General features: G+C 53.6%; 1 protein-coding gene across 2 annotated transcripts; it reads left to right on the top strand.

Annotated features, from left to right (window-relative positions):
- Nucleotides 1-7,953: 7,953 nt before the first annotated feature.
- NPPC (natriuretic peptide C) lies at nt 7,954-13,044 on the top strand. Of its 2 annotated transcripts, none has more exons than XM_006207889.2 (3): nt 7,954-8,207; nt 8,647-8,957; nt 12,215-12,709. In XM_006207889.2, exons 1-2 carry the CDS (start codon nt 8,118-8,120, stop codon nt 8,935-8,937), a joined length of 381 nt encoding a protein of 126 aa, XP_006207951.1. In that variant the 5' UTR covers nt 7,954-8,117; the 3' UTR covers nt 8,938-8,957; nt 12,215-12,709. The 2 variants fall into 2 exon arrangements, with proteins under 2 accessions (XP_006207951.1, XP_072817947.1); XM_072961846.1 differs by lacking the exon at nt 12,215-12,709 and adding an exon at nt 12,744-13,044 and having other exon boundaries at nt 7,975-8,207.
- Nucleotides 13,045-13,247: the final 203 nt, after the last annotated feature.

Raw genomic sequence — 13,247 nt, 5'->3', positions numbered from 1 at the left:
TGACATTAGAGCTCTCTGTCTCCCCAGATCTTAGGACCACAATGTTCCCAGCCGATCCGGCCCTGTCCTTTCCAGGCTTCCCAGAAACTAAATAGGCAAGAACAAGAAGAGGGGACAGAATTACCCCAGAGAAATTGCCACTGACAAATACAACAAAGGCCCTGGCACTCTAAGCATCCCCACCCCATACGTGGCCACTGGTGGCCAAGGAGTCATGTCTGCGTGCCTGCCAAGCCGCTCAGCCCATTCCCACGGGAGCCGTGCAGCGCGGTGTGGAGACAGCTGTTCCTCTCGTCAGATGTTCTCGCGGGGCACAGGGGTGCATGCTCCCCGCCCCAGCCCCATGACTCACTGGAGTCTGGCCAGCTCACCCGTTAGGCCTGAGCAGCCTGCTGAGCCCTGTGGGTGGCTGAGGGAAGATCAGGTAGCTGGTCAGGGCCTCCATGGCCCCATCTGCAAAGTGGGGCAGCTGGTCACTTTGCCAGCACCTTCCTTCTGCGAGGACAGGGGCTGTGTCTGTCCCTGCTGCCCCCCTGAGGCCTAGTGCAGCATCAGGTTCGGGGAGCTGGGACTACTGAGGCAGACAGGAGTTCCAGAGAAGCTGACAGAGGGAGAGAAGGAAGCCCCGCTGGTACTAGGGCTGTGCGACCCCCACTGCCTGTGCTGAACCAGAGGAGCAGCACGTGGGAATCAAGTGACCCAGGAAGAGACTTAGCACTCCGCAGAGTCATCACACCAGATGATTCCCAGGCCAGCTCCCATCATTTCAGGCCCTAGCCACGCCCTTCTGCCAGAAATCGGCCTGCCCTGGAGAATCTCCTGCCCCAGCAGGGCTCAGAAACCAGTCCCAAGGGTCACTCACCCTTGTGCATGAGACTCACCTCCTGGTAGGTTTTCAGTGAGCAGCCCTGGCCACACCATCCCGGTCTGACAGCTGCTCCACTGCTGTGGGGTCCATGCCAGATGAAAACTCAAGAGGGCAAAGAGAGGGTGACATATCACAGTCCAGGCAAGGTCTACACCTGGGGCTACAGGGCCAAGATGTCCGGAATGCGATGTTTAATCCCTCTGAGTCAAGATCTGTCAGGGTAAAAAGAAGGGGCAGGACTTCACTGTCTGAACTCCTCGATCTGGGCATTGTTCTTCGAAGTCTGGCGCCCCATCTCCCAGCCCAGCATGCGGAATCCCAGTCTTCCCACCCCCTTTCCTGGCTCAGCCATCACCCAGCTTTCTAGATTTTCTCATAACACATCACTCACCACACTGTGTTTCTCTGTCTCCATGAAGCCTTTTCTGCTTGAGAAACACATTTGGATCTAATGGGGTAGAAGGTGCTGAAGTTAGAAATATTTGCTTAATTTAGTAATACATCTGAGCATATGTCACATTCATTTTACTGAAGTTAACTCTCCCCTGCCAGACTGTGAGCTTGAGTCAGGGACTGTCTAACTTTATAGAGTCAGTGTGATATTTTTAATCATCTTATAAAATAATTTAAAACATGATTTTTCAGGACAACACAGCCAGCTTAGGCAGCCTGGATCTAATCATCAAATATTGTTCTGACAACTGGTTTTCTATTACCATAAGGGGAACCACACAGTCCCTCCTAATTGTGCCTCTCTACACGATGTCCCCTTTGCCCTTCTCTCCATCACTGAAGGGGCAGGAAGGAGGCTGGTGCCCCCAGACATCCTCACTCTCACATCAGGAGCTTCCTGTCGGGAGAGTGGGGCTCTGGCAGACTGGTTATTCCAGGAATGAAATGTTGGAGAGTCAAGCAGTGGGAACCGAGGGCCTGGGTAACCCTGGGTATCATTCAGGGGACTTACTTATATGCAAAAAAAAAAAAAAAAAGCTGACTCTGACTGAGTAAAGCAGAAAAGGAATTTATTAAAAGGGTATCAAGCAATGGCGAACCCATCCAGGACCAATTAAGTTGCAGGTGGATCTGGTGAGGTCCTCAGTGCTGCCCTTGCCACCAACATTTATGATCTGTTAATGACACCCCAGCACAGGGCAGTGAATGTTACTGCACTGCCAACGTGCCTTAGAACCTGCTCTCGCAGAATGCAGATTAAGAGTGTTCTGAGTTACCCTGGCTTCCCTGCAGCAACAGCTCCTCATTTAAAACCTACGGCTGGCCCATCTGCCGGGGGGACTCCAGGTCACACACCAGCGTGGTCAGCAGGGGTGACCAGGCAAGCAAGCATTTGGCAGCTCAATTTCTTCAGTGCTCTGAGAAGCCAGGCAGCAAAAACTACTGACATGTGTCCCCTACACACAGAGACAGTCTCCTCTCCTTGCCATCTACAAGGACCCCTGGACCCCAAATCAGCCACCTGATCCAGGCTGAACTCTAAACTGGGGCCTCTTCTCTTAAATTATTTCACCCACAAGGCAAAACAAGCCATCATTTGTAGGGAAGGACCCTTCTTCTCCTTACCCAGCCTGCACTGGGACACAGGGACCTTCCTGGGCAATCCACGAGAAAAGGTTTGTTGTATGATGTTGCATATTGGGCCCAGAAACAATTCACACAGGCACAGGGGTGGTTTTCAAAGAATTTATGGCCTTTGGGCTTTAAAAGCGTTTTCTATTCCCTGTGGAGACCAGATTGCAAAAAAGTATGTTCCTCCAACCCTTGTTAGCATCTGGCTTGGTCATGACCCTCTCTTGCTAGTGTTTTCTGGTCAGTCTCATTTTAAAAATTGAATGCTCACCAGAAACTAGTTGGTGATCACACACTCCTGGGGCAGAAATCTGCAGAGGAGTTTCTGGCTTGGGAGACCCAGAGATGTGGCTCCTTGAGCTGCCTGGTGGCCTTGAGTCCTGGTAGCCCTATCCTGTGGTGCCTTCTGTGAAGGTGCGAAGTTAAGAAGTTTCTGTAGGACATTTGGGGCCCCTTCTATCCACAGGGTGAAGCCCCCTTCCTTGAAGACTGTGGACTCCAATAATTCTGAAACACTATCTCTAAGACCAGACAATAGACAGCCTCCTCCTGGTGCACACCAAGAAGATAGGCTCATGGCAGGGACCCCGTCGAGAATATCAAGGAGCAGCTCCCCACTTGGAAAAGCTCCATATGACCAACATTTTACCAGAACCCAGCCAAGGCAACTCGGTCCCCAGAGCACAGAGCCTGGAAGCAGATCCATTCCCCCTGCAAACATCTGGTGCACGCACCACACTGAGGTCCTGAGGTCGGGATGCTGAACCGTCTTCTGTTGGGAAAGCCTCTCCCCCTCACTCACCCCCTCCCTGGCTCACTTTCTCAGGGCTCAGGCCTCAGCCTCTACTTCCTCACCTGCCTATTGCTAACCACATAGCGAGCAGTCATTCTCCCTAGGGGACTGAGCCTATCTGTGGAGCCAATCTGTCTTTTATTTTCGTAAAGGAAAAAAAAGGGAGGTGGTGAGGGATAAACTCTGACGTCATGGGCCTGCGTAGGACAGAGGGGTTGGAGGCCATCTGGAGCAGGTGCTGGCAGGGCCCCTGGGAAAGGAGAAGGAGGGCAGCTGGCTCATCAGGTGGGGGTGTCCTGGGGTCAGACAAAGACTTCATGGCACGATGAAGTTAAGCTTTTCTGGAATTTCTGGCCTGGGAAGGATGGATGACGCTTCCTTGGCCTCCGGTTCCTCTCGTAAAGCCAGGACCCGTAGGTGCAGAACTCCTGAAAGAGGCACTAGGTTAAAGGAGACCCGGCCAGCTCATGGCCTCTGTGTTCTCCATGGACTCCCACCATCAACAGTCCTGGGGAGTCCCAGGGGTGTGGGGCCCTCCCCTGGGAGGGGGTGACAGTCTGATCCCACTTCTGCCCCAGCTGCTTCCTCCTGCCTTTGTCTAGGAGTTAGAAACCTCTTGTCAAGCCTCCTGATTCCATCTGCCCCTGTCCAGGAGTCAAGGAAGGCTTTTCCCCAAATATAGGTGGAGAAACTGAAGGCCCCAAGCAGTGGTGGGACTTGGCGAGGGTCCCGCTGCAATTTCCCTGCCAGGCCTCCATGAGATCTGCTCACCGCCTATTCAGTGTCCTCTCTGGGAAGTTATGCAGCTGGAAGAGGGCCCCTGGGGTGGAATAATTGCAGAGAAAACAGATGGGCGGCTGAACAATCCTCCCTTCCTCTGTGTGCCTGAGAATTTTCCCGTTTCTCCCCAGGGCCAGGAGGGGGCGCTGTTACACAGGGAACTTGTTCCCACCTTCTGGGAAAGGGGACTAAATAACCCTACCTTAGCCACCCCTTTCCCAGCCTCCTAGAAGCCCTTATGCACACCTTTCTAACCGCAGGTATCCTCATCAAAGCCCACTCTCATCTCCTATAGAGAGTCCTGGTAATGGACTGAACACTGACCGTCCCTCAGAAAGGCCCATCCGTGTTCGGCACAGGACTGTCTTTGCCCTTCGTGGAACAGAGGAAAAAAGAGGGTCCCACAAGAATGGAATCTTTTATTTCCAGTTCCCTACATTTAAGAAGTTCAGGACGGAGAAGAGGGTCCCAGCCAAGCAACTCTCTGACGCCTGGAGCTTGGCACACTTCAGCCCGGCTCTGACTTTTCCCACTCCCTTTCTGAGTTCCCCCACAACTGATCACTCTCCTTCGGCCTCCTCTTTCAAGCCACGCCCCCAGGTTTGCTTGCCTTCCCCAACCACCAAGAGCGCATTGGGCTCCCATCCTTGGAAGACAAGTCCCTCCCCCCTGTCACATCTCCTTACTTCTAGAACCTACTTGCTTCTCTTCCAAGCCTGGCTCCTCTGGGCATACCTACCTTAAACTCCTTCCCCTCTTCTTTCCCTAGGTCTGGGCACTGGATCTTTTTTTTCCCCCTTTTGCTGCACCCCTCTAAGCCGGAGTGCATTCCCCCGTAGCCCAAAGGGAGTCACCCTGTTTTACATCTAGGTTTCCCTCTTCTTTCCCTTCTCTCCTGCTTGCCAGGGCTCTGGCTCAGCACCGACTTTTTCTTCTCCATGAAGCCTGCCCTACTAGCCCAAGCTGGGGGAGCTGCCCTCCCTCCCTGCCATTGTCCTTTTTAGCTTACAAAGCTAGTGTCTGTTGCCTGGGGTTGGGGGGGGTGTCTTCCTGCCGGATGGAACTCCACAGGCTGCATGGATGCTCAGTGAATACTTGGGAAATCAGTGGATGGATAAGTGACAAATGACAAGATTCTCTACATAATTGCCAGGCTCCTGAGGCCCAGCAGCCTCTTCTCTCTCCTTGCCATCAGGAGGAGTTTTCACACTGAGCAGTCAATAAAGTGCCACAAACTGCTCCTGTTCAGCTGCTCAGTGGGTCCAGCTTTGCCAGGCCTGGCCCCTGGGGCCAGAGCAGAAAGAGCAGACCTCAGGAGGGAAAAGCAGGAATAAGAGACCTGAGTCCCCAGTCTAGGTCGGGAGGGAGAGAGAGCTTTCTCTGCAGCTTCCTGGGCAAGGAAACCAAGGGGGAGGGGAAGGCCTCAGTCGCCAAGCAGTCCTGTGCTGACTACCTCCTTCCCTGAAGTTCCCCCCAGCACTGAGCTCCCACTTCTATCCACCCCACCTCCCAGGCCCCAGCTAAGCAGGAGCCACTCTGTGGTCTGCCCCAGGAAAGCCTCATGCAGCAGTTACCTTAGCCAGGATCTTGTTTGCCCCAAATGACCACAGACCAGTTGTCAGAAGTGGGGGCTGACCAGAAGATTCTTCTTCCAAAGAGGGGAAGTAGAGTTCAAGGTGTTGGCTCTGTCCACACTGGGGTGGGAGTGGGGAGGAGTCAGTTTATTACATTTAGTTAAAGCTCAAAGAGAGGGGAGACCTAGATGGTTACTCAGCTGTAACCAAGTACATTCAAGGGACACAGAAGACAGGAAGAACCAGCCTGCAGATATTCAGGCAGAAGGAGGTGACAATGGAGCATTGGAAGCTTCCAACCTGTCCTTAATAAGGGGTTTCAGAGGATGTAGCTGTTGCTCCCTGGAAATCACCCCATGGCTTGCTCAGAAGTCAGTCTGCCTGGCTCCTTCAACCAGTATAAATCAAGTCTCAAACTATATTCAATATCTTGTAGTAACTTAGGGTGAAAAAGAATATGTATGACTGAAGCATTATGCTGTACACCAGAAAGTGACACAGCATTGTAAACTGACTATACTTCAAATAAACACACACACATACATATGTATATACATACAAAAAAACAAACAAAAAATCAAGTCTCTGGGATATTCTGGATTGGTAACGTTCCTCTTTGTACACTAGACAAAGAGGAGAGGGGACTTCCATGGCCCACCCGGAGATCCCTGCCTCTTCCCTGTATGCCTCTTCCTTTCTCCCCAAATGAAACAGAGGTGCCACTTGATAGGTGTTGCCCATGGAGAGGCAATCAGGGCTGCTGCCTGGAGGTGGTGAGTCAACTAAACAGAACTCACTAAGAGTACCCTGATGATGTCTGGATCCTTTGGAGTTCAGGAGATTCTGCTACCCCAAACTTAGGCCTCAGGTATAGGTAATTTCCTAAACAAAGGGATGTAGGATTCATCCGCAGTTTCCAGTTCAGAGTGCAAAGGTAGGAAAGAGCACATAGTTTTGCATTGCCTCCATGCTCTGGGCTCAGGCTTCACTGCGGGATCCACCGAGTGGAACCTGATCTCCAGGTCTCTCTTGACACCAGTAGCCTTCGTGCTTTAGGCACAGCTTTCTTTCCCTGAAAAAGCTCTTCCAGGTACCTCCAAACCTGGGGTCGTCTTCAGGCCTGGGGTCTACCAGCACTCCCCTGTTCCCTGCTCTCCGGCAGAGTCCTGTTGAGCGGCAGCAGCGGAGTCTTAGATTCCTGCAACTCACTCAATTCTTAGGGTTCTCTGCCGCCGCGACGCATCTAGAAGAACTTCTCAGAGCCTAAGGGACTGAGACTCCCTGCCCAAGGAGAGAAAGACGTGAAGGACCGGATACATAGCTGTGTTCACACAGCTATGACAGGGACCTCTCTGCAACCCAAAACACGAAAGAGACCACCTGTCATTGCTCACAGAAGCCAGACTGGACTCTGGGCTGGGTAAAGCTCCCTCTCCAGACTGTGCAGGAGCACAGGACATTGGAGCAGACCACGCTGCAGATCCTCGCGTGGGTGCAGACAAGGTCAGACGCGCACCAGTCGGTGCAGACAGAAGCCATCCGCCGGGTTAGACCCGCGGACGTTCTGTGCGGCCCATCTGGGCTGAATGCGCACTTAGAACCACAGTGTCGGGTGCACGATTCTACCGCACAAACGCATGAACACTCGTATCTCAGGTCTGCGCTCGAAGCCCACCTCGTTCACATTTCGCACTCAAACACACCCGCAGACGAAAAGCTCGCGCTCTACGGTGTAGGATTTGCGCTCCCCACTGCGGCCCTGGGCAAACCCCGCTCTCTCTGCGCCTACCTCCCGGACCTCCGGCCCCATCCTTTGTCTCCCCAACCTAAAGGCGTCGGTGCGATCCGAACTACTGTCCCGACGAGGAGGTGAAAGGTGTAGCTGCAGCGCCAGGCCTCGCGCCTGTCAGGCGCCCCGGGAAGAGTTTGGCAACAAGGCAGATCTGCGCGGATTTGGGGCTGTGCCAACTTTCGGGCTATGTGACTTTGGGCAAATGATTTAATTCCTCTGAGCCTATGTTTGCACCTGCAGAAAGGAGACTGATCCCTTCCAGGAAGAGCGTGTGTGTTGAGGTCCAAGCTTGTGCGCAGGTCACGGGGAGCACCGACTTTTGGCATGCCAGGGCGTGCGCTCCCTGCTATTGGAGTTCACTTGTGCGAGCCGCTTTGCAGCTTGGAGTGCGGCAGGGATAGAGACCGCCAAGCCGCGAGATCCCTCCGGAGTGGGATGAAGGTGGGGGCAGAGGGGGAGCCCCCGCGGTCCCCTCCCCGCCCTCGACGCGCGTGCCATTGGCCCGGGCGGCCGTGTGGGCGGGAGGATGACATCAGCGGCAGGTTGGATTATAAAGGCGCGAGCGGAGCCGCGGACTCAGAGCGCACCCAGCCGGCGCCGCGCAGCATTGGGACTCGCGCCCGCACCGCAGCCCGGCCAGCCTGCTCCGCTCTCGCCTGCCCGTCGGCTCGCCAGCCCGGCTCACTCTCGCTGCCGCGGTCTGCGCCCCTGCACGCCACGGACACCATGCACCTCTCCCAGCTGCTGGCCTGCGCCCTGCTGCTCACGCTACTCTCGCTCTGGCCCTCCGAAGCCAAGCCCGGGACGCCGCCGAAGGTGGGTGCTGTCGCAGGGACATCGGAACTGTGAGGGGCTGTGGGAGGGCTGGGAGTCTAGGAGATGCAGCGCGCTGGAGGGAGCAGAGGGGGCGGGAAGGAGGCCCTCTCCCCTGAGATGTGCGCGGGTGAGAGCTGGGGAGCCCTCGAAGCCCGAACTCGGGAGAACATCGGCAAATGCGCAGCGCCTGCCCCTGTGTAGTAGCCGGGCAAGGGGCAAAGGAGAGGAAGGCAAGGGGCGCCTGAAGGAGCGGACAACGGTGGCCGCGTGGCAGGTGGATGCAGGGCCGAGCTGTCCCGCACCTGTGGGGGCGCGCTTAGGGCTCGGAAGAGGCAAACCGCGCTGGCCAGCGTGTGGGGCTAGAGCATCAGCGGCCCCGCCAAGTCCTTTGCACTGCTGCCGTGCGTCCCTTCACCTGCCCGTTCTTTTCCTCGGACAGGCCCCGCGAACTCCGCCAGGGGAGGAGGTGGCCGAGCCCCAGGCTGCGGGCGGCGGTCAGAAGAAGGGCGACAAGACTCCCGGGGGCGGCGGCGCCAATCTCAAGGGCGACCGGTCGCGACTGCTCCGGGACGTGCGCGTGGACACCAGGTCTCGGGCGGCGTGGGCCCGCATTATGCACGAGCACCCCAACGCGCGCAAGTACAAAGGAGGCAACAAGAAGGGTTTGTCCAAGGGCTGCTTTGGCCTCAAACTGGACCGGATCGGCTCCATGAGCGGCCTGGGATGTTAGTGCGGCGACCCCTGGCGGCGGTGAGTACCACCAACCCTGGCTGCCGGGCGCTCTTGCACACTCAGCTCCTTCCCCGCGAAGCCCCCTAGAACCAGCCTGCACCCCCTCCTGCAGGCCGGTTCCTCTCTGATCCCCTGGCCCTGGGACCGTTCCTCCTCCCAGCCGATTTTTGGACGACAGCCAGCCCATCCAAGCACTAGACTATATGTGCTAGACATTTGCCGCCAAGCCCATTTATCCTCCCATTTTGCAGATGGAGAAAGTGAGGGATAAAATGGTCAGGGATCTTTGGGAAGGTCAGAAATGGCTCAGCATGGATGAACCCATCTGGCTTCCTCTGGAGAAACAGAGACAGCTTAGTGGTGTCCCGCCAACCCCAGGATCATAAGCCAACCAGCAGCACTGGCCCCAATTGGCCAGTTGGGGCAATTGAGGGATAATCCTGGGTTTGTGGAAACAGAGGAGGAAGGACATACACACACAAGTGGAGGGTAAGTTTATCTGCCAGCCACTGCATCCAGGTGCTGGGCAGTAAGTAGCCCAGTGGTCAGGATGGCTACCAGGGTCTGTTGTCTCAGATAGGACAGACTTGGAACAATACCTGCCCCCTCGCAGTAGAGAAAATAGACATCCCTTGGCATCACCAAGGAGCACCGCTGACCCAGAGCATTCTCATTCTTGTCTTTTCTCTAAACCATAGCTGTGGGCAAACTGGTCTGTCCAGGGTCCTGACGCTGCTGCGGCCCATAGGACTTAAGGATCGAATCTCAGTGTTTGTGGCACTCTTTCAGGGCAAGGAAAAGGAAATTAAAATCAATCTATTTTTTTGCCCCAGCTTCAACTCATCATGTCCCAAAATGAGCTCCTCACCACCCTCCCCACCCCCACCATGCCTGGGCTCCATGCCTGAGTTTCTGGCACGGCTTCCTCCCACTCCACCAGGCGGGACACCCCTGTGCTACCTTCAGCCCCTGCCGAGTGCTGCATCCTGGCAATGTACTGCTGCAAAGGTCCTTCCCCACCTCTCCTCGCTCCTCTCCCTTTCTACTGTCCATCAGTGTCCAAGGAGAAACAACGTCCCAGCCTCTGGAACTGGCATTCAAGTGCTTTAGAATCTGACCCCTCCTGGTTTCCAGCCTTGCCTGCAGCCAGCTGCTGTCATTTCCTGTCCCACAACTTCTCTCCCAATCCAGGCCAAGTGCTCTCTCACCCCAGAAGCCTTATCAATATCTCCCCCAGAGGACAAGAGTGCCCCTCTTTGAAGCTCTCCAGCACACTGCCTGGGCCTTTTCTACTACACAGAAAACCTTTTCATCCAAGCTAGCTGCTTGTGAACCTATTCACCTCCAGATCAACTCATAAGCAACTTAAGGGACAGATGCCAGCCTAAGATGATCTGGGACCCACAGTATGTCCAAAGGGGCTCTTCAAAATGTCAGTCAATGGCCGAGAAACTGCCCCACCCAGCTTAGGGGCTCTTCTCTCCCATCTGCCCTGGTATTTAGCTGGCACCCTTCCTCTCTCTGCAGCCAGACTTGACTGGGCTGCGTGCTCCTCCCCACTTCTGCAGGGGCTTCATTTGTCTGAGCTCTTGACTTGCCATGATTCTGGCACTTAGGTCCCAGCCTTTAGTGGCTAGCATCCCGATGGGTGTGTTCTCTTCTGTCTCAACAATGAGGAGATGGAGACACAGGTCTCAAATCTTCAATTTGTGATTTAAGCACCAAGCTCAAACTTCAGAATCCAAACAAATGTTATTCCTCGAGTTAGCAGGAGATGAGATGAGGTCCTGGAAAGTGCCTGGCATGCACATCCCCATAGGCTCCTTGTTCTCAGATGTAGCTATCTGTGGGTACCAGGCATGGGTGGCGAGAGGTGCTGTGCAGGGGGAATCCAGTTTGCTAAGACTTCTTGACCTCTTTGACCAGGGAAGTTGTCAACCTCCTGGAAGTTCCCTTTTAGCTGAACACCCACCTCCAACACCCTTAACCTTCTCAACCCGCCTCCACCCTTACCCCCACCCCCATGAGAAGGCAGAGCATCTTTCCTGTTGCCTCCACCTCCTAATGGAGAGGCCCAGGGTATCTCACTGTCTAAGCTTTAAAGAGAAAGATAGCTTAGGTTTTTCACATTAATGAAAACTTTCCCGAAGCTGTAGCTATTTCTCTACTCAGGAGTTGACTTTGGTTCTAACCAGCCACCATAATGACTGTCGCTGATGGTTATAGCCCTGATTATAAAGTGCTAATGACAGAGAAAAGGTGTGGCTGAAGCCTGAATGAATACCTTGCCTGTGGGGCCCAGGGACATCATAGATATCTGTCATCTGTTTACACACATGGGATGGCCAGAGAAGGGAGTTGGGAGAGAGTTCATCAAGGCCTGGAATCCTGGGGTCCCTCTGCCTGCAGTGTCCTCTGTTGGGGGCACTGCACCATCTCAGGAGGATGCCTTCCTCTGGCCCTTGAGCACCCACACACTCATTAGCAGAGATTGGCTGCAGCCCTCATCAAATCACTCTGCTAACCTTCCAGTGCAAACCCAGCAGGACCACTCCTGGGACCATTTCCCCAGGGCCCACTTCCTCTGCTTCTGAAGGGGGTCCCATCCCGAGGCAAAGCCGGCTGGGGAAGGAAGTGCTATTTACCTAGTGGCAGCTGTGACCCAGACACTCTGCCAATGCCTAGTGTGTGGAATCTCAGAGCCAGCCCTGGGAGGTGGCTATTATCCCATTTTATGGATGAGGAAAGCGATACTCAAAGCTATCCAGGTCCATCCAGGAAGTAAACGTCAGAGTTGGGATTTGAGCCCAGAATTCCCGACTCTTCAGCTGTTTCTCTTCCCCTTCCCTCTGCCGTCCCTCAGACACCTAAAGCAGAGGCAGGCACCTGACTGAGGGTTCTTATGGTAGCAAGGAAGGGAAGGAGGGCCATTCTCCATCGCCTTTCCCTCACTGTGTCTCACCGAGTGCCAAGGGCAAGGCCTGCACTTAGACTGAGGGGGAGGAGGGTTGGCTGGCTTTCTGGTTCCACCTGTGCAGGGGCAGGAAGTGCCAAAGACACAGCAGGTGAAGGTTGAGGGCCTGGAAAGGACCTAAGGGAAAGGGCCCTTTTCCCTCTACAGGAAGGCCTTCATCGGGGCCTGCAGGGCAAACGTGGAGGGACTTTGCCTCATGCTACAGCAGGAAAGGGAGGAAGGTTCTAGAACTTCCCTGCAGGCTAGGCTTTCTCAGCTCAGGGGCCAGAACTGAGCGTCCCGTGGCCCCTCTGTGTTTCAGGATTGGGAACTTGCTCCGCTTTGCTGAGGTCATCCTTGGTCATCAGCCTCCCAGCATCTGGACGCACCTCCAGCGCAATGTGGCTTTTACATTTCTCTCTTTTTTTTTTTCCTGGTACTGGGAATACACAACACCAGCTGTTTTATTATTATTTAGGGAGGGGGGTTATGATTTTATTGTTTGGGGTTTTTTTAATGAAAAATAAAAAGTTATATATTATATATATTATATACATGAAACACACACACCTACACTGATGTGATGACAAGGGACAGTTTTTAAGAGACTGACAAAACCAGCTGTAAAACATTGCTGTTTGTAAATTCATGTCATGCATTAATGTATTTATGTTGTAAAGCTATTTATATTGTTTATAAAGAGATATTTATAAAAATTTTATTTATGTAACTAAATGAAAGAAGTCAATCATTGTAATGTTTTTGTCTTAACTAGTTGAAAAATATAAAAAAAATCATTCCATGAACATCTTGAAAACTGTCTTTATTTACTTATCGCATTTATTTTTTAGGAATTAGTCTGAAGAGGAGGGAAAATGTGAAGACAAGGCTTTTGTCTCTGAATAGATCTAGCAGCCGGGTTCCCAATTCTGGATTTATTTGTATCAGAATCCCCCAGGGATCTTGTTGAAAATACAGATTCCTGCTCCAATCCATCCCCTGATCTACTGAATCTGAGTCTCCTGGGAGAGGATTGGCCATATGGCTTTTGACCCAAGTGATTCTGACCAGCTCGGCCAGGTCAGGAAGCTCTGCTCAGAACACCTGACAGCTGGGGATCAGGTGTTGTGAATTAAATTAAAATTAAATTTTGCTGACTGAAGGCCCTCTAATTCTACCTCATCTTCTCTCTGTAAGTAGACGAAAGAAATAATTGAAAACTTCCTTTCTGCTTTGGGAAGATTCGGAAGGTTTCTGTACATCCTGCACAGTCGGTCAGGTTGCCTTACGAGCCTTGACTCACAGGAGCGTGGGGTGGGTAGCTTTTCCCCACAGCGAGTGCCAGGGTCAACGGG

The sequence above is a fragment of the Vicugna pacos genome, chromosome 5 (genome assembly GCF_048564905.1).
Source record: "Vicugna pacos chromosome 5, VicPac4, whole genome shotgun sequence".
NCBI lineage: Eukaryota > Metazoa > Chordata > Mammalia > Artiodactyla > Camelidae > Vicugna > Vicugna pacos.
This window is presented reverse-complemented; position numbering and strand designations above follow the sequence as displayed.

What these genes read in the sequence shown, in the direction of transcription:
- NPPC (XM_072961846.1), top strand. Translation starts at nt 8,118, where the DNA reads ATGCACCTCTCCCAGCTGCTGGCCTGCGCCCTGCTGCTCACGCTACTC. An exon ending in AGCCCGGGACGCCGCCGAAG is followed by an intron (nt 8,208 to 8,646) that starts GTGGGTGCTGTC and finishes TTCCTCGGACAG; the next exon opens with GCCCCGCGAACTCCGCCAGG.